This window comes from Hemiscyllium ocellatum, chromosome 13, assembly GCF_020745735.1.
Source record: "Hemiscyllium ocellatum isolate sHemOce1 chromosome 13, sHemOce1.pat.X.cur, whole genome shotgun sequence".
Taxonomy (NCBI): domain Eukaryota; kingdom Metazoa; phylum Chordata; class Chondrichthyes; order Orectolobiformes; family Hemiscylliidae; genus Hemiscyllium; species Hemiscyllium ocellatum.
Genome location: NC_083413.1, coordinates 67,444,832 through 67,465,109, shown reverse-complemented (window position 1 = coordinate 67,465,109; position 20,278 = coordinate 67,444,832). Strand labels below are relative to the sequence as shown.

The 20,278-nt window shown below is 40.6% G+C and overlaps 1 protein-coding gene across 2 annotated transcripts in view; it reads left to right on the top strand.

Annotated features, from left to right (window-relative positions):
• The window catches only part of ppp2r3a (protein phosphatase 2, regulatory subunit B'', alpha), a 160,985-nt gene that overhangs the window by 50,698 nt on the left and 90,009 nt on the right, over positions 1 to 20,278 (top strand). Inside the window, exon 1 of one of the 2 annotated variants that reach the window (XM_060834274.1) lies at positions 12,382 to 12,651. The exons of the other annotated variant lie outside the window; for it this stretch is intronic. Within the exon in view, the coding sequence (XP_060690257.1) occupies positions 12,520 to 12,651 (132 nt within the window). The 5' untranslated portion in view covers positions 12,382 to 12,519. Of the gene's footprint in view, positions 1 to 12,381; positions 12,652 to 20,278 lie in introns of those variants that run through there. 2 annotated transcript variants of the gene reach the window in all.

The window sequence follows — 20,278 nt, the reverse complement described above, 5'->3', positions numbered from 1 at the left end:
CTTCAACACTCTGGAATGAAGCTCAACTGGGTCAGGTAGTTTTATCAACCCTCAATCCAGCTAATGTTTCAAATATTACCGCTTTCCTAACACTAATTTCTTTTAGCTCCTTAGTTACACAGGTCCCTTGGTTGCTTAGTATTTCAGGGAGATTTATATCTTCTTCCATGAAGGAAGATGCAAAGTAACTGTTTAATTTCTCCACCACATGTACTGCTGTGTCCACCTGTAATGGGCTCACATTTGTTCCAGCTAATCTTTTCCCTCTCATGTATCGATCAGCATGATGGAATTTTGAACCCATGTGCCTGGAATGCCGAAGCCTTTGAATTAGTAGACCATTGATATAGTTACACTGTGATTATCTCCCCAAGACACACAAAAATACTGTAGAATTCACAAAGCTATCAATCAGATTGAGGATGCTTTCCTATTTCAAGTAGAAGCATGGGTCAAAAGTAACATATCTCACTCCAAAGATATGAGCCAATTATCCAGGCAGGAACTCCAGTAAAGTTATCGAGAAAGTTGGACATGCTGGTTTTCAGATAAGACATCAAAGAAAGGCCCTATTTCCCCTTTAGGTGATAAATGATCCTGTGGCATTATTCCACGGAAGAGTGGGGGAGGTCTTCATGCTGTCCTGTCAATATCTCCGTCTCAAACAACCTCTTAAATAGCTGCAAAAACAGAAATTGCTGGAAAGGCTCAGCAGGTCTGGCAAGATCTATGGAGACATATCAAAGTTAACATTTCGGGTTTAATGACTCTCCCTAAGAACTTAGAAATGCCTTAAATAGGTGACCTAGTCATTTAACACGTTGCTTTTAGTGTATACTGTAAATTGATTGCTGTTTCCAACACTTCAACTCTGGTGACAATTCATAACTATAAGGTACATTGAGAGCTCATAAGAATATTTGATGAATGCAAGTTCTTTTATTTTTATGAATTAGATAAAGAGTCCCAAAGATATTACAAAGAAATACATTAGAATGGTGCACTTCCCAGGTTTGTGAATGTAACTGAAAGCTAAGTTTTTCCACACACAGGCAGCAGCTGAAATGATCCTTCAGTTGAATAGATTGGAGACTGAAAACATGTTTAAAAGTGTGACACGTGAAGCTTTGGAAGTATTGACATTCCTCTCCTAAGTTTATTAGCAAATAGAAAGGACATATGCCGCTCAGTGTCAGCGAAGAATCTGCTCTGTTGAAAGTGCATGTCCTTGTCACTAAGCAGTAGGAAGTTATGTGTCTCCCTTCAGAGGTCAACGCTGCTCACCACAAGACAGCGCTTGACTTCCTTAAATACTTCCTTGGTTAGGCATGGCTGGTGTGTTGGTTTGTAATGCGCGACCTTTGTTCTAAGTATAAACACAACAGCTGTCGTTTAATGATTTTGAACACGGCTGGTTTAAAAACCTCCATTTTGGGGTGTTATTTCAGTAAAATTACTTTACGCTTGGAGAAGCTGAAGCTTGCAATTTAAAACTACGTCAGTAATGATAGTTTGTGAGGTAGACAGTGCGTGATTTGAAGCTTTTTATAGATGCAGCAGCAGTTTTAAAACCCTTCGAGGGGAAGGCTCTTCCTTTGACCTAATTTAGCCATCATTTGCAAGCCAAAGTAACATTGTCTTCTACCTTTTCAGGTTATGTTTGAGTTGTGACTTCCTCCTCATGGGACTAAATGTGTCCTTTATCAGATTGTTAACTTTTTTCATTAAGGCAGAATGAAGGTCAACTTTAGAAGTATTTGCAAAATGTTCTCTCTATTTAGTGTGCAGAAAGAGAAAATGGAATCAAGTGTCTTTTTTTTTTAAACCATTTTTGTATTAGTCATGTCACTGGACTGATAATCCAGAAGACCAGGTTAATGTTCTGGAGCCAAACCCCAAACAGTAGCTTGTGAAATTTCGATTAACAAATTAATTAATACATCTGGAATTAAAAGCTAGTCTCTGTAACGGTGACCATGATACCATTATAGATTTTCATAAAAACCATTTGATTCACAAATGTAATTAACAGAAAGAATTCTGCCAACTTCATCTAGCCCTGCCTACATGTGCAACCACAGTACTGTTGTTGACTCTTAAGTGACCTCTTAAATGCTCTAGCAATTCACTCAGTTCAAGGGTAACTGAGTTCAGGCAACAAATGCTGGCAAAACACATCCCATCAGTGAATACATTTTTAAAACCTGAAATATCTCAGTGGGAACTACATAGTTTGGAAAATGAACCAGATAGATTGGAGACATAGCCAAATGCTTTGTACAAATATACAGCTGTGTTTTTCAAATCATTCTTCCATTTGATCTCTGCTCATCTTTTGCACATCCAGTGTGATGCTTTTTTTTTCTCTCTGTGGTGCTATAAAGCCCTCCAGCAATGTGGAAAAACAATGTTAGGTTTGGAGTAGAACTAGGCCAATCGGCTGGTCAAGTACTCACTGCCATTCATTAATGTCATGACTGATGTGATAATCCTCAACTTCACTTTCCTGCCTATTCCCTACAACCCTTGATTCTCTTGCTGATTAAAATTTTGGCTTTCCCAACCTGGAACATAGTTAATGACCAGCCTTCTGAAGTAAAAACTTCCTCAAACTAACAACCCTCTGAGAGAAGAAATTGCTCCTCATCTCTGGCTTAAATGTGTGACCCTGTATTCTGAGTAGGCAGGGATCCAAACATGATAGCTGACGATATGTTGCACACCCAGAAGCGATTACGAGGTGCTCTCAAAGTTTTATTATTGGAGACGCCAGTGCCTTGAATAATCAAAACAATGATATTTTCAGGATGTATTTAATATGTGAACTGAATAATTCAATCCTCACAAATGAAATTTCTTCACCGTTCTTTGCATTAATTCAGCAATGACTGCACAAACAACTGAGTATTCATGTTAGCATTGAAAAGCTCCAGTGAAACTAAATTTCAGTCAGATATGTATGGCTCAAGATAAATATCTGTCATGATTGCACAGGCCTCTGGTCTTTTCACTTACTTTAGGAATTTAATGCTGGCTACACATGTCAGCCTATGGAGTTATAACAGCAGCCTGTGTTGGAGAAATGTCAAACTGACTGCACATTCTGGACTTCATCTGACCTGAATCTGGAACTAAGTCTGAATCCCTAAATCTGAGTTACAAATTAGCAAAAAGGAACAATGCATAAGTATGACTACGCAAGATGAAAACATTCTGTTTTGTCTCTTCCTCCAAATGAGTAGCTGTGAGCTCATCAGGACAGAACTTTACTTTATCAAGTGCGTGGTGCTGGAAAAGCACAGCAAGTCAGGCAGCAGCCAAGGAGCAGGGTAGTCAACATTTTGGGCATAAGCCCTTCATCATGAATGAGGCTTGTGGGGCAGGGGGGCTGAGAGATAAATGGGAGTGGGGTAGGTTTGGGGGGAAGGTAGCTGAAGTTGATAGGTAGATGAAGGTGGGGTGGGAAGGTTATAAGTCGGGGAGAGGGTGGAGCAGATAGATGGGAAGGAAGATGGACAGGTCAAGAGGGCAGTGCTGAGTTGTAGACTTGGGAGTGGGATAAGTTGGGGGGAAGGGAAATTAAGAAAATGGTGAAATCCACATTAATCTCATGTGGTTGCAAGGTCCCAAGGTGAAAGATGAAGCATTCTTCCTCGTGACATCAGGTGGTTAGGGTTTAGTGATGGAGGAGGCCCAGGACCTGCATGTCCTTGACGGAGTGCGAGGGGCAATTGAAGTGTTCAGCCACGGAGTGGTGGGGTTGGTGTGCGCAGGTGTCCCAGAGATGTTCTCTAAAACGATCCACAAGTTGGCATCCTGTCTCCCTGATGTAGAGGAGACCACATCGGATACAGTAGATGACATTGGTGGAGGCATAAGTAAATTTCTGTAAGATGTGGAAGGATCTTCTGGAGCCTTGGACGGAGGTGAGGGGAGTGGTGTAGGTGCAGGTTTTGCACTTCCTGCAGTGACAGGGAAAGGTGCCAGGAGTGGGGTGTGGACTGGTGGAGGGCATGGATCTGACAAAAAGCTGAAACAAACACAAACAGAAATTACTGGAAAAAACAGAGAAGGTCTGGCAGCGTCTGTGGAGAAAGAAACCAAGTTAACATTTCAAGCCCAGTGATGTTACTTTGTTTTGAGCTGGTCTTGTAATCAGTAAGTCTGTTCAGGTGAAACAATTTTAAGAAGACAATTTTCTTATTTTAAAATGTTCAAAGAGAAAGGAATGGAATCCTTGAGAGAGCATCATATTTTAAAAATAAACAAAAATGATTGAACGTAAAATGCGTTGTTGTAAAGCAATTCCCTTAGCCTCTCCTGAACTCAGGAATGTGTTATGATGCCATGTTTACCTTTTGACCCGAACATTACTTCAGAATGCAACCGTAAGAGCGATAGAAAGCAAACTAGATAGGTAAATATTTCAGGAGGAAGTGAGAACTGCAGATGCGGGAGATCAGAGTCAAGAGTGTGGTGCTGGGAAAGCACAGCAGGTCAGGCAGCATTGAAGGAGCTTATGCCCAAAAAATCAATTCTCCTGCTCCTCAGATGCTGCCTGACATGCTCTGCTTTTCGAGCACCACACTCTTGAGGTAAATATTTCAACCAAGATGAAAGATTGGATAGTCAGAAGCTGTTTTCTTCAGAATTGAGGGAACTGAGCAAAGAATTAACTGAGATATACTAAAAAGAATGATTTTCTGTTGCCAGATAAGGTTGACAGGAAATGTTAATTTATTTTAAGTGTTCAATAATCAGTAGGAACAAACTTAAAATAATTGCCAAAAAAATCAGAAGGGAGTTGACAAATTGTTTCACCCAGATGATGGTGGGGTGTAGAATTCCCTGCCTGATGGGGTGGTAGAGAAACAAAGCCTTGTTACATTTAAAATTGTACTTGGTGATGCAGTTGAGCTGCAGGGCTGGATGAAAAGCTGGAAAGTGGCATTCAGTAGAATGGCTCTTTTTTTCTCTGGCAGAGATACAATGGACCAAATGGCCTACCTTTTTTGCTATAAATTGTTTTATTCACTCGTGGGACATGGGCATCGCTGGCTGTGCCATCACTTATGGTACGGTGGCTCAGTGGTTAGCACTGCTGCCTTACAGCTCCAGGAACCTGGGTTCAATTCCAGGCCCAGGCAACTGTCCATGTGGAGTTTGCACATTCTCCTCGTGTCTGTGTGGGTGTGCTCTGGTTTCCTCCCACTATCTAAAGATGTGCAGATTAGGTGAATTGGCCATCCTAAATTGCCTATAGTGTTCAGGGATGCGTAGGTCAGGGCAACTGTGGAGTAATAGGGTAGGGGAATGTGTCTGGGTGGGTTACTCTTCGGAAGGCCGACGTAGACTTGTTGGGCCAAATGACCTGCTTCTACACTGTAGGGAATCTATGATTATTGCCTGTCTCCAATTGTCCTTGGGATGGTGGTTGTGAACTGCCTTCTTGAACCTCTGCAGTTCATGTGTTCTAGGTAGATTCACAATGCAGTTTGGGAGGGGAATTCCAGGAATTTTATACAGCAATGTTGAAGGAATGGCGATTTAATTCCAAGTCAAGATGGTGAGTGGCTTGGAGGGAAACTTGAAGGTGGTGGTGTTCCCATATATCTGCTGCCCTTATCCTTCCAGATGGAAGTGGTCCTGGGTTTAGATGGATGTCAGGTATAGGTTATTGAGTCATGATACAGGTGATATAAACTGGAAATCAGCATAACTAGTGTTGCTTTGCTGCAAAAGATTCATTTACTGCACCTGAAACCAAGTTTTGACCACTTGAATTTCCAACCATGCAGTCTTGATGCAGGATATGTGAAAACCTGCTCAAAACACTGTAGAATAAGATTTTGTCACTGCATCCAGATACCAAAAAACTAGGGGCTACATTCTGTTCCAAAAGCTGGTGCTGAACTATTTATTTGCAGAGTGACACATTACAAGTACAGGCTGTCTAACCCAACAGTCTAGTTTTAACCTCTGTCTATTCATAGAAGTCTCAAGATATTTTGGAATCAACTTGTTCTGAGATTTATGACACACCTCTGGAGCATATGGGAGTTGAACACAGGACTCCTGACCCAGAGTTTGGAACATGACCACTGTGCCACTGCAGTGCTCTTATAGGAGAACCAAATAATGCACAATTTATGTGCATAACCTACCTACAACTAAACAGTTAACCTATTAGCTAATAGGCAAAGTTTCTAATTTTCACTTTCTCTGGAAAGTTAGAATGAAAATTAGATTTATTGTCCCCTATACTTAAATGAGTGCAGTGAAAAGTTTACAACTCACCACTTATGGCACCAGATACATGGGTATGGATTCTTAAGTACAAACTGTTAGGGGAAAAACAATAAGAAAAATAAAGAAATAAAAAGTCCAGCATTACAGAAGTGTACCAATTTGTAAAACATGGTTCCCCAAACACAGTCTAAAAATCCTGGAATGATATTAAATTAATATTCAATTTGGCATGCACAGCTATTGTGTAGCAGTGGCCCTGGTATTAGATCCAACTAATAGTGAGCCTCACCAAAATGGAGAAATGTCACCAGGACTGTGTGCAGCTACTGCAGGTAATAACAGCAAGATTTTCTATCAGAATCCAGCAGCAGATAGAGGCCATTCAGTTCTTTGGGCATGTGCTTTGAAAGAGTTCTTCCATTCATTTGACTCCCGTGCTCTTCAGTTACACTTAGAGTTATAGTTGTTAAATCTGATTAAGGATTGTGAACTTTTTAGTTTTAGAAATTCAAACATTTTAATCAATGGAACTACAATTCATAATCCCCCTTTTTTTAATCAAACGCTAATATTGCTGTATATAAAAGGCAAACAAAATGTTCACCATTATCAGTATGATTCAGATCTATGTATTTATGCATTTAAATTTGTTTCTTACTAACCCCAAGAATTCTCTTATAAGCCACTTCAGTCTTAAAATTATTTACTTATGGAGGGACCACTACTGTATACCATAGTCCTCTAGATAATTTACCTCAGCTTCAGCTAGTCTCAGAAGTAAAACTTTCGTTTACCCATCCCTTGGCTGTGGATGCCTCAGTTGGTTGTATTAGTTAAAATCATAGAATCCCTACATTGTGGAAGCAGATCATTTGGCCCACCAAGTCCATGCTGATCTTCCAAAGAGCATCTCATCTAAATCCATGCCCTATCCTATTCCCATGACCCTCCATATCCCATGGCCAATCCACTTAGCCTGCACATCTTTGAACTGTGGGAAGAAAGCAGAGCAAATCCACACAGACATGGGCAGAATGTGCAAACTCCATACAGACATGCGCCCTAGGGTGGAATCAAACCTGGGTCCCATGCTGTGAGGCAGCAGTACTAACCACTGAGCCACCATGCTGCCCGCTTGTTTTCCAAGCTAATCTGCTGGTTGCTTTCTTTGGCACAAGACTTGATGAAAGATGATTGTAGATATTTTCAGTTGTTTAAACTACACAATCTAGTTTCTGTTCTCTCACAATAATTAAGCCTTTCAGCACTGAATGATGAAGTTAATTTTTCCTCTTCTTACAGTGCATCCCTAGCTACCTCGCAACTCTAAATAACAGTGACCAAGGTCCTAAAAGTAACATTAAGCTGGAAGAAAAAAAATTTGTAATTTTGCAAAACAGTGTGCAGGTCAGAAAAAATGGGCAGACATTTTTTAAAAAAGCAAAGAATTTCTTAAAGGTTAATGAGAGTGTGAAATTAGAGCCTGTTGCTGCCTAGTTGGCTAAAAATGTTTAGAAAGATGATTATGTAAAAAAAAACTGTTAGTCCTGTAGAAAGTGAGTTTGCAGAATTCATAATACAAATTAGCGAATTGGCACTTGAATTGAATAGCCATTTTATATCTGTCTTCACTGTGGTGGATACAATAACATCGCCAATGTAATTCTGAATCTGAACATAACAGTGAATATGAAACTTAAAACAATTATAATCACCAGAGAATGTTTACTGAGGAAATTAATGGAACAAAAATCTGACAAGTCTCTGGCCTTGACAGACTTCATTGTTCAAAGTAAATTCATGGGTTTTAATTTTCCAAACTTCCCCAGATTCTGCAAAGACCCATCAGATTGGAAAATATTAAATGTGACTTTCCTATTCAAGAAAGAAGGGAGACAGAATATGGGAAACTATAAGCTGATTGATTAACATCTGACATAAGAAGAATTCTAGAAACTGTTAATGAGGAAGTTAAAGCAGATCACTTAAAGAGTCTTAATGCAATCAAGCAAAGTCAACATGCTTGTGTAAAAGGGAAATCATGTTTTATTTTGTTCGAGTTCTTTAAGAACTTAATAAGCAACATAGATGAGCAGGAATTAGTGAATATCTTGTACTTAGATTGCAAGAAACATTTGACAATGTGCCACATCAAAGGATACTTCACAACATAGGAGCTCATGACGTAGGGGATAACATGATATTGATAGAGGATTGGTTAGCTAATAGAAAACAAAGAGTGGGCACAAATGACTCATTTTACAGTTGGTAGTATGTGATGAGTGGTGCACAATAGGAGTCAGTGTTGGACCCTCAATTATTTACAACCCGTATAATGATGTTGGGACCCGATCAAAACCCCTCAACATTTATTAAGAATCTAGCCTAGACCCTAATGTTTTCTTATTTTAAAGGCAAATGCCAGACATTGCATTCCTGATGCAATTTGATTGGTCAAGCTAACAGTCATGAAGCAAAACATACTTTATTCACACACCACAGTTAAATACACAATGGAAATCAGAAATTGGAATAACTTAACTCTACAGGAAAACTTAATAGAATAATAGGTTATTTAGCTCTGTGTGTGTGAGCACGTGTATGAGAGAGGGTCTGTGAGAGTGTGTGTGTGTATGTGTGTGTGTGTGTGTGTGTGTATGTGAGAGAGAGAGTGTAGAGTGTAGTGTGGTCACCTGTAGTGTGACATGAACCCCAGGTCCTAGTTGAAGCCATCCTCATGGGTATCGACCTTGTCTAACAGCCTCTGTTTGACCACTCTGCTTTGGTGCGTATCCTGAAGTCCATCTTTGAGGGCGGTTACCCAAAGATCCGAGGCCGAATGTCCCTGACCACTGAAGCGTTCCACGATTGAGAGGGAACATTCCTGTGATTGTTGTGCGGTATCCATGCATCCATTGTTGTTGCGTCTGCTTGGTCTTGCCAATGTACCAAGATCTTTCCTCACTCGATACCTGATGAAGGAGCAGCGCTTTGAAAACTAGTACTCCCAAATAAACCTGTTGGACTGTAACCTGGTGTTGTGATTTTTAACTATGTCCACCCCAATCTGACACTGGCACCTCCTCATCATAAATAATTTAAAATGTCCTTAAGCTGCACCCATCTCCAAAATGGTGTAAAAAAGTGGAAAACATGAGAGAAATTCAGCAACAGTGATAGATAGAATATTAAGAGGAAGAGCCAAATCAGACTCAAAACAATAACTCTGTTTTACTCCAAATGATGCTGTCAGATTTGTTGATTTTCTTCAGCACTTCCTATTTTTATTTCACATTTCCAGCATCTGCAATACTCTACTTCCATAATCATGTAGCCTGCTCTGGATTTCCATTACACAGACTTCTAGGTTAATCGTCCCTAACTTACTTCATCAGATCAAAGAAGAAATTATAAAAGGGTTTTGCATCCTTTCAGAGTTCACAGAATGGTTTTAAACTAATTTAACTTTACCTCCTAAGACAAGAATATGTCTCTTGAGACACTGTGAATGTCAAGTTTGAGCCCACCTGCTGTTGTATAGTTTGATCTTTCCTGGTCTGACTTTATTAATTAAATTGGGGATACCCTTTAAACTACCATCACTTTACACATTCTGACAATCTGATTTGGCAAACCTGTGTATTTTCCTCGGCCCAGTTTGCTTCAGAAGTTCTCCCTGCCCCCGCCAAAACCCCAGCCCACCTGGAGAAGCTGCCTTCCCCTTTCTACCCTTTCTCCCACTCCCCAACTCCGAACTTCCACCCACTCTGGATCCCGTTTGCCAGAAAGTGGACTCCGTGTCTCCCAGTCCGGATCTGCTGTCACCAACTATGCCTTTGCCATCCCCCTGGACAGGACCTGTCTCCCTCCACCCTTGTTTCTACCCCCCCCCCCCCCCCCCCCGCTCTTTTCTGGAGGCTCATTGCTCCCCCTGCCCATGGGACCCTACACCACCAACCACTCCCACCCTCACCCCCACCACAGGTCATGTTATCTCTCCCAACCACCACCATCCTACTCTAAATACTACATTGCATGGTTAACCAGGCCCCTTTGCTTCTTTGCACAGATGCCAACTACACCACCAGCTGGCACCTATCCACTTGACCTCCTATCCCACCTGACACTCTACTCTTGGAATGCTCACTCCTGCCCCCTTAATATCTTGTCCATGAAGCCCCGAAAACTGTTACCCTAACCTCTATCTATGGCATCCTGCCCACTTAGCACCCTGCCCTCCTTAACCTCACTCCCCAAAAGTGGCTGTGTTTCTGGACTTTTAACTTTCAGGATATTGCACCTGACTGCTGTGAAATGGGAGCATGGTAGGAATTCCCTGTTTGGTGTTATGAGAGAGCTGTCAGATTGGAGTTCTGAGGGAAACCCCAATCCGAGTATCCTCTCAGAAATGCAGAGCTGTCTTCTGTCACCGAAAAGAGCGGCAGAGTGGAAAACCTGACCCATTGTTTTGGAGACAAAGTGACACTTACAGCCCCCCAAAAAATGCACACACTCAGCAGCTGAATTTCACAGCCAGTTTGACCTTTATTGACCTCATCAAAATCTTTGTAATTTCTACCACCTCTAGACATCTCTCAGCCTTCTCTGCTGTAAAATCAATGCCAGCTCCACAAGACTGTGATCCCAGGTACAATTCTAGTAAAATTACATCATAGCTGTCTAACTTTAACTCAGAACTGCATGTATACAATGAAGTATTGGGGGGTGTAACAGGGTCTCCCTTTTGGGAGCAAAATCAAAGTTCACATAGGAGATTCTTGCCTCTGACTCCTGAGCCATGCCAGTTATTCCAGCTCTATAGCAATCTTGGTGACATTGTGATACCTAAGTGCGTACATCAGAATTGCAGCTCCTTTGAGTCAGAAATGGATTCCTTTGCCAAGATCAGCCCAGAGTGGTGGCTGTCAGGTAAACCATGATAAAGAAATACTTGCGGAAGCAGCTCAGAATCTTGTAATTATTCAAGAACGTTGTAACTCAAACTGAGAATGGAGTGCGGGAAAGCCCGATGCTAAAATAACCTTTGGAAATGCATGATTGAATAGCAAAAGGAATTGGACAAGTACTTATCGAATGCAGTCTGGATTAAGTCCAGGGGAAAACTTTCAACTGCTATGGAGTAGTGTTGGCTTTGTGGATCAGCCACTGATTGCAGAGGCTACCTGATTTCAATTTCTAATGAGTGCAACCTCACGGCACTAAGTGCAGCACTTACTCCTTTGCATTTCAGCTCATTTTCATGAGAATATCTCTAAAAGCCACAGACAACTGGGACTAGCTTCCATGTCGCAAAACTGTTCACAGAGGCTGAAGGGAATAGAGTCCTGGCTGGGGCCAAACACATTGGTGCCTCGGAATCTTGATGTGTTTGATATTCTCCAAACAGCTGCTGTTGATTGGTGGAGTAATCTGGGACTGCAGTTGAACTGAAATGTCAGGAGACTGTGCCAACAGCAAGTGTGGAAGTTATTTATACACTGGGCTAGGGATGGAGCATAGCAAAAGAGGGAGGCAGATTTGGGGGGAAGAAAGGGTGCGTTAGGACGATAGTTTTCCAACAGTCAATCAAATACTTGCAGAAAGCTGTTTATAAAATCAAACAGATTCATCAGGTCGGATTTCTGTCTGAGAAACAAGTCTGAGAAGTTTTCCATAACTTTTTATGTCAGTCTGTTTATTGGAAGATATTTCCCTGTTTCTCTTTGGTGTAATGATTTATTCCACATGCCGCCTTGAGCAGTGTAGAGCCTTTTTTCACATTCTGCAAAAGCCATGTGATTTATTGAAGTCCGTGCCTCACATTCTCAGTTGAGAGTCTATTAGTGTAAACAGTGTCATAACAGGTAAGACTATTCTCGGGTCTTCTTCAGCAAGTGCTAACTTTAGCTCTTCTGGTAGAGGGTTCTTCCTTTCCCACAATGCACTCGCACCAGTCCTGGACAGATCAATTGTCGAGAAGCCCTTCTATCAAACAGATCGCATTGCAGGACATGTTTCTGGGTACAACACAGCAGTTGAACATCGAGACTCAAAGACAAGAATAAATGGACTCTGACCTCGGTGGCGAGGTACAATGCATGGACATTGTCAGGCTGTGAGAATACAGGAAACAGTGTGGTCTTTCCAGGAGGCAACTCTCACCTTTCTGTGCAAACTGGGACCCTGAGTGCTGTTCAGTCTATATTTACCACATTACAAAAGGACATACTAACAAACACACGGAAGCATTGCTGAGCAAAGCTTTTCAAGATGATGATCAAGGAAACTTCTCTGCGGAGGGACCCCGATTTACGAGGGGAGTTTGCTTTCCTTGCCCGTGGATGTGATTTTGTTCTGCCATCACGATTCAAGAAGAGGTTGAAATCGTTCCAGCAAGCACAGGTTTGAAATGATTCTTCACGCCTTGACTTTAAGTTCTGTTGCTGTTTAGACCGTGTCCTGTCTGCTAGTTGCTATCAGTGCATGAATGCTGTTAAAGACAGCTATTTTCACTGTACCAACAGGTTTATAAATAGATCCCTAGGATCTGGTTAAAAGTACTGAGACTGTTTCATCCTTCAAAGGGAGGTCGAGAAGAGAAAAAGAGCAAGTGTATTTTGATGGTTACTTTTAAAAAATATTTTACTGTTTTTTTCACAGTTTCAATCTTAACCATATATAGACTTAATCTTTAGTGCATGAAGCAAGGGAGGGTTGGTCTGTGTATCTCCTTACACTTCTATGGGTACTGCTTTTTATATGGAGATTTGTTGAACTGAAATCTTCAAGTTGTGTCCTCTATCATGAAACTGTATTCTGCCCATTGTTAACTCTTTAAACACAATATTCCTAAAAGGAGTCAAAACGACAGCATTACTGACAATCGAAAGTGAGGCAAGAAACTAATTTAATCAGGAGAAAATATAACAAAGTAAATGTGCAGCAGCTAACCTTCGCATTCAAAAATGTCAAAGAAACACTTAACCCTTACAAGTTGATTCTGCCCTGATAGAGCCATAGAATAGCAGTGTTAGTTTTGGTGGTCTCTCCCTTGTTACTTGGTTAAATTATTTTATATTGCTGGGGTTTTCTCTCTGATTGCGCTAACATTATTACATAGTCATAGAGTACAGAAGGCCATTAGGTTCCTCAAGACTATGTGGTTCATTGAAAGGGCAAATCCAGTTTGTCTGACTTACCTGCTCTTTCCACATTGCCCTATGATTTTTTTTTCTTTCATTTCAGGTACATGCCAATTTTTTTGAAAGTTACTACTGATTCAGATTTCACCATACTTTCAAACAGTACGTTCCACATTTGTATTAGGAGGAAAAAAATCTCCTTTTCCTCCCTCTGGCTCTTTTTCTGGTTACCTTAAATCTGTGTCCTTGAGTTACTGACCCCCCCCGCCAGGCAATATATTTGCTATTATTTATTTATTCAAAGTAGAGTCATCCCTACTTACTCTTATAGCTGCTTTGATAGGCAGTTTTAGTAGGCAGTTAAGAGTCAACCACACTTCTGTGGGTCAGGAATCACATTAAAGTGACACTGGGTACGGATAGCTGCTTTCCTTGCCCAGAAGGGAAGTAGTGAACTAGACTGGCTTTCTATCAATTTGGGGATTTCATGGTAATCCTTATTAATTATTCAGTTTCACATTTCTTTATATTTAAATTGCCTTAACAGGACTTGAACTCATGCCTCTGGATCCCGAGATTACTAATCCGGTATTAGAACTACTCTGTTACCATGCCAAATTAAATTCAAAATTCAAGTAAGCCCATTTTCAAGCTGAAATATACAGAAATGTAGGCTCCTGCTATATCAATAGGATTTGGTTCAAAGGCCTGTGAAATGCATGAGACAATAAAAGCAATTTTTAACTCTGCTCATATCCTATTACAATGAAAAAATATGTTCTGATAAGGACTTTTGGCTTAATTATTGGAATAACTTTGCATCGAATTCAACATGAACTATTGACCAAAGTTGAATTTCAAGGAAAGGTACATAATATTTTACTGTCACCCAGCTTCAATTCTTCACAGGCAGTCTGATATCCACAAACCAGAATGGGAGATCGATTTTAGTCTTTTGTCATCTTGCAATTTCTATGAACTCCAGAAATGTGTGGAAAACCAGGCTGTTTGATGTGCATCCCAAGGACTTCATTTCTTAACTCCAGTGTCTTATTATAAAACATCTAGGTTCCAATCAGTTCAACAGGATACTGTGAATATAAATGTATTCCCAAATCAATGAAAACAAAAATCACTGCTTAGTAGAGGTAATTGTTCAATGTTGCATTGGGAACAAATAAGAATTAATGGAAGTGTTACACATATTGATTTTCAATTTAACATAATTTCTGATGCTCTTTGTTGTTTAAACAAAGCAGATGTTAACCATTAAATCAGCCACCTTGCTCCTTGCTTTGAGTTTAAATTCTGATTTAGACTCACTGTGATGTTATCAGGAATCTAACTTCCAAGCTTGTGACTATTAGCAATGTATCAGTACCATTTTGTGGAAGTAACAATGTCAGTTTGGGATTAATTTGTGCATATCATTACCTGTTGGTTGGAAACTTGAGGTTTGAAGCCCTGTATCAAAATATGAGCTCATATTGAGGTCAACATTTCAGTCAAGTCTACATGGAGCTTCTGTCCCTCAATAAGATGTTAATCCAGGATCTTGGCTTATTGTTGTTGAAGTTAAGAGAGTAGTAGGGATCCTGTGGCACTATTCAAGGAAGCTCGATATTTTCCTCTGTGCCCTGATGCTGTTGCCCTTACACAGTTGTCACTGGAGCTTCACAGTCATCCTTTATTGAAGCATTATAGTGATCATGGCCTGATTTCTCTCCTCTGCCTCAGGAAAGACGGAGGTTTTTTTGTTTTGTCTTGTTTAAACTTTTTTTGCTCCGACTATCGTGACTGAGGTTAGCTAACTCAACACACAGAAGGGATCAAATTTGAGACCATTCCTACTTGGTGCAATTCAACGATGTGTTGGCGACTTTGCACATTAAACCATGTTATAAGTGGGGGGAAAAGGTGTCCCTCTCAGCCCAACTAGGAAAAATGTATTTCTGGTTGCAATTGAATGGTGTGGAGCACTCAGTGGTTAATTCTGAGTTATAAGGGTGGTTTTGAACCCTTTATTCCAAAGTTTGGATCGTCCCTATTGGGTCTGTGTTCCAGTAGGCAATGACCAGTGAGCATGCAAAAATAAAAACTCTGCAAATCACTGTTCACTTTCACTGAGTTCCAACCAATCTGAGTCATGGCACCACTGAGTGATTTTAACTCCATCTTATACCAGACAAGACTCCAATATCTTTGTTAAAACTTTTGTTTTTGAAACAAAGATTGGAGCTGTGCATCATTTTTGGAAAAGAACATTTCCTGTGCCTACATGAGTACGGTTTTAACAAAGAAACCTCAGTCTCTTCTGGCCTAAGGGGGAATAAAAGGTTAAAATCACCCTTTCAGAGTGTAATCTGAACAGTTATATATCAGAGCAACGATTTGAAATTCCTTATTTTGTCTCTTGCTTCCTCAATTTTTCAGTCTGCAGTTCACACTAACAGCATCTGGCACATACAAACGTGAAGTTGCTAGTAAGATCCTTGTCCTTTTAGGTAAAGCAAATAGATTAAAGTGTGTCATGTGCCTCAGTGGTGAATGTAAAGACTAATGTCCAAACAAGTTGTGCTGCTATGACAGTTTTATGGTAACATAGAACAGACCCAGTATTCTGCCCAAAACTATAACTGAATATGTCCATAGACACCGCTTCAAGGCACCAAACAGAATTCTGAAATTAGATTAGCTTGAATTTATTTATTAAATCCTCTTAACTCCTTGACTGTGCTGCTGACAGTTCGTGCACCCACATTCACATGAATGTTTCTTTCCATTATGCTGTTTGAAATATGGAAGACAGCTGTTTCTTATTAATTAAATGACAGCAGTGCAATAAACCAATGTCTGTAACCTTGCGTAACTTGTCTCAAGTAAACTTGATGTTCCCAATGTGTACATTATTCATAGTGATTAGAAGCATAGATACAAAGAATGATTACTGTACAGGAGACCATTCAGGCACCCGTGTACATGCTAGCTGTCTGCCATGGCAACTCTGCTAATCCCTCACCTCTACTCCTGTAGCCCTGCAATCTTCTCTCTTCAGGCGTTCACCAATTTCCTTTTGAAAGATCCAGTTGTATACACTTCCATCATGCTCTCAGGCAGCACATTCCTCACCACTTGTCAAATAAATGATTTTTCCTCCTATTGCTTTTGATTGTTTAGACATGCATTTTAAATGGGTTTCCTCTGGTTATCGGGCCTCTTGTCAATGGGAACAGTTTATCTCTATCCACTTCTGACCGCTCATGTGTTTGAAAACTTCTGTCAAATCTCCTCTCAACCTTCTGTTCTCCGGGGAGAATAATTTTAGCATCTCCAAAATATAACTAGCATCTCAAACCTTTTCTGTACCTTCTCTGAAGCCTTTACAGCCTTTCTGAAGCATGGTTCCCATGACTGAAGATGCTACTTGAATTTTATTCAAGGTCATCTGCATTTGTACCCGATCCCTCTTGTAGTGATCCTAGACCAGATCGCCAAATTTCTTATGTCAGGTTAGGGACCAGTAACATGTTTTTTAAAGTAGCCAAACTGTACAATCCAAGGAACTTGCAAAGTGAATACATCCACATATTTCCACAGTATTGAACAAGCAACGGTAAAATTAACTGTACATTAGAACCACAATGCAGCCTACAATACATATATAACTTGTATTCTAACACAATTAATGTAGGGAAATTTGGGTAATAGACTGCTATTAGCACATGTATTCAAGAGAGATCACACAGCTGTCTTAGCAATTCGTGATTTCAATGGCATGGTAGGTCATCAAAACTCATTAAAGTTCACAAGGGATTACAAATCTTAATTTTGCTGATCTGGCCTTGAAACTTCCTCTCAAAAGAGCTGTTCCATCATGGACTGCCTCAATGATTTTCTACTGTCCTCGTTGGTTGCCTTTGCCTTGTCTACTCTCCCTGACACTCTAGAAACTACACTGCAGCATGCACTCACAGGCATAAATCCAGCTCCTCACAGACAGCTCACCTCAACTGAGCCAGTCCTGTTCCTGAATCTCTTCATGAATACAAACCTGCTGAATTGCACTCAACCAAATACCGTTTGTGAGCTTTTCAACACACATTCTCAACTACATTGAACTACTTATCGCACACAATGTTCTTTCCAACTTTCTAGGCTTCCTAAGACTTCCTTGAGCCCTCACTGCATAATTAAAACTTCCCTGAGTAGCAGAACATATGCTGCTGTTCAGTTTCTTTTAGCCGTACAGCATATAGCAGCCCTTCTTAATGTGCAGTATGTTTCTCCTTCTCTCTTTACTCTCTGTCTCCTCCCAATTAACTATGCCCCTGGAATTGCTCTTCAGTGAGCCCTGAACAGTCCTGAGTCATCAGTTGAAAGCCCAACCTTATTGCTAAGCAAAATCCAAAGTAACTAATATTTCGGTATGCTCAATTGGATCATTCTTAGAACTCCTGATTCCTTTAAAAATTCCCAGTTTCACAGAATGTTGGCTTAAATCACAAATTGCATACAGCAAAAAAAGTCACCACACTTTGTCCATAAAGCCAAAAGATACCAGCGAACTTTTTAACTACTTTTGCAACCTGCTGTGCTGCCGTCAATGATTTAATCACCTAAGTGTCCCTGGTGCTGTGCTCCTCTTTAGAATGTTGCCCTTTAGTCTAAATTGACATTCCTCATTCTTCACGTCAAATTGACCACGTCACACTTCTCTATAGTGAGGTCCATTCACCATGGGCTTGCCCATTCTATCAGCAAATCTACATATTCTTGAAGTCTATCGCTATCAGTTTTACAGTTCATGACACTTGCAGGTTTTGTGTCAACTGCAAATTTTGAAATTGTAACCCTCTATACCTAAGTCTAGATCATTATTATATCTTAAGAAAATAATGATTCTAGTAACTTAGGGGACCCCAATGTATACTGTTGTCCAGTCCAAAGACAACTATTCACTGCTACAATTTTTTTGTCAATAACCCAACTTTATATATAAGTTAGACCAGAACATATAGGAGCAGAATTAAGTCAGGAGCCCAATCAAATCTAATCCACTATTCGATCGTGGGCTGACATGTTTCTCAACTCCATTACCTCTGTAACCTTTGATCACCTTTAACAATCAAGAACCTATCTATCTTTGTCTTAAATAGACTCAATAACTTGGTCTCCACAGCCCTTCTGTGGCAATAGATCTTTCACGCTTTAGCTAAAGAAATTCCTCCTCGTCTTTGTTCTAAAGGGTCGTACCTTCACTCTGAGCCTGTGCCCTCAGGTCCTAATCTCTCCTACTAGTGGAAACATTTTCTCCATGTCCACTCTACCCAGGCCTCTCAGTATTGCCTAAATTTCAAACTGATCATCACCTCATCCTTCTAAACTCTGACCCATAGTCCTCATCAGCTCCTCGTGTGACAAACCCTTCAACATTCTTGTAAACCTTCTTCCAGACCCTCTGCAATGCCAACTCATTCTTCCTTAGATACGGGGCCTAAAACTCTCACAATATTCCAAATACGATCTGACCAGAGCCTTATTCGGCCTCAGCAATACATCTCTGCTTTTATATCCTTGTCCACGTAAAATGAATGCTAACATTGCATTTCCCTTCCTTACTGCCAACTGAACCTGCATGTTAATCTTAAGAGAGTCTTGAACAAGGACTTCTAATTCACTTTGTGCTTCAAATTTCCAAAGCTATTCCCCATTTAGAGAATAGTCAATACCTCAATTCTTCCTCCCGAAGTACATAACCTCACACTTCCCCACATTGCTTTTCATCTGCAACTTCTTTGTCCACTCTCCTAGCTGATCCAAGTCCTTCTATAGCCTTCCCACTTCCTCAACGCGACCTAACCCTCCACCTATCTTTGTGACATTGGTAAACGTAGCACATTGTCCTCAGTTCCCTCATGCAGTTTGTTAATGGAGAATGTGAATACTTGTGTCCCAGCACTGATCCCGGCAGAAATCTACCACTCACTGGCTGCCATCCTGAAAAAGAGCCCTTTATCTCTACACTCTGCCTTCCGTCAATTAACCAATCCTCTATCAATGCCAGTGTCTTGCCCCTAACATCATGGGGTCTTAAGTGGCCTTACCTCCTGTACGGCACCTTGTCAAAGTCTTCTGGAAATCCAAATAGATCACATCCACTAACTTTCCTTTGTCTAACTTACTCATTACTCCCTCAAAGAATTTCAATGATTTGTCAGGAATGATGTCCCCTTGACGAAGCCGTGCTTACTCGACACTACTTTATGCACTTCCAAGTACTCTGCAATTTCATCCTTAATAATGGACTGTTAAAATCCTACCAACAACTGAGGTCAGGCTAACCAGTCTATAGTTTCCTGTCTTCTGCTTCCCTCACCTTTGAAATAAAGGTATTACATTAGCCACTTTCCATTCCACTGGTACCTTCCCTGACTTGAGTGATGCCTGAAAGATCACCACCAATGCCCCTACAATCTCCTCAGCTGTCTCTTTCAGAATTATTGGTGTAGTCCATCCAGTCTGGGTGATTCATCCACCTGCAGACCTTTCAGCTTCCCCAACACCTTCTCCTTGGTGCTGGCCATTACATTCACCTCTGCTCCCTGACTCTCTGGTATGCTATTGGTGTCTTCCACTGTGAAAACTGTTTCAAAGTATCTAGTTAGTTCCTCCATTATTTATTTGTTCCTCATTGCAATTTCTCATCTCATTTTCAAACGGTCCAATGTCCACTTTTGCCTATCTCTTCCCTTTCAGATATTTAAAAGAACTCTTGCATCATCTTTTATATTACTAGCAAGCTTACTTTCATATTTCACCTTTCCCACCTTCTTGTTTTTTTTTTAAAGTTATCTTCTGCTGGTTGTTAAAAAATTCCCAATGCCGTG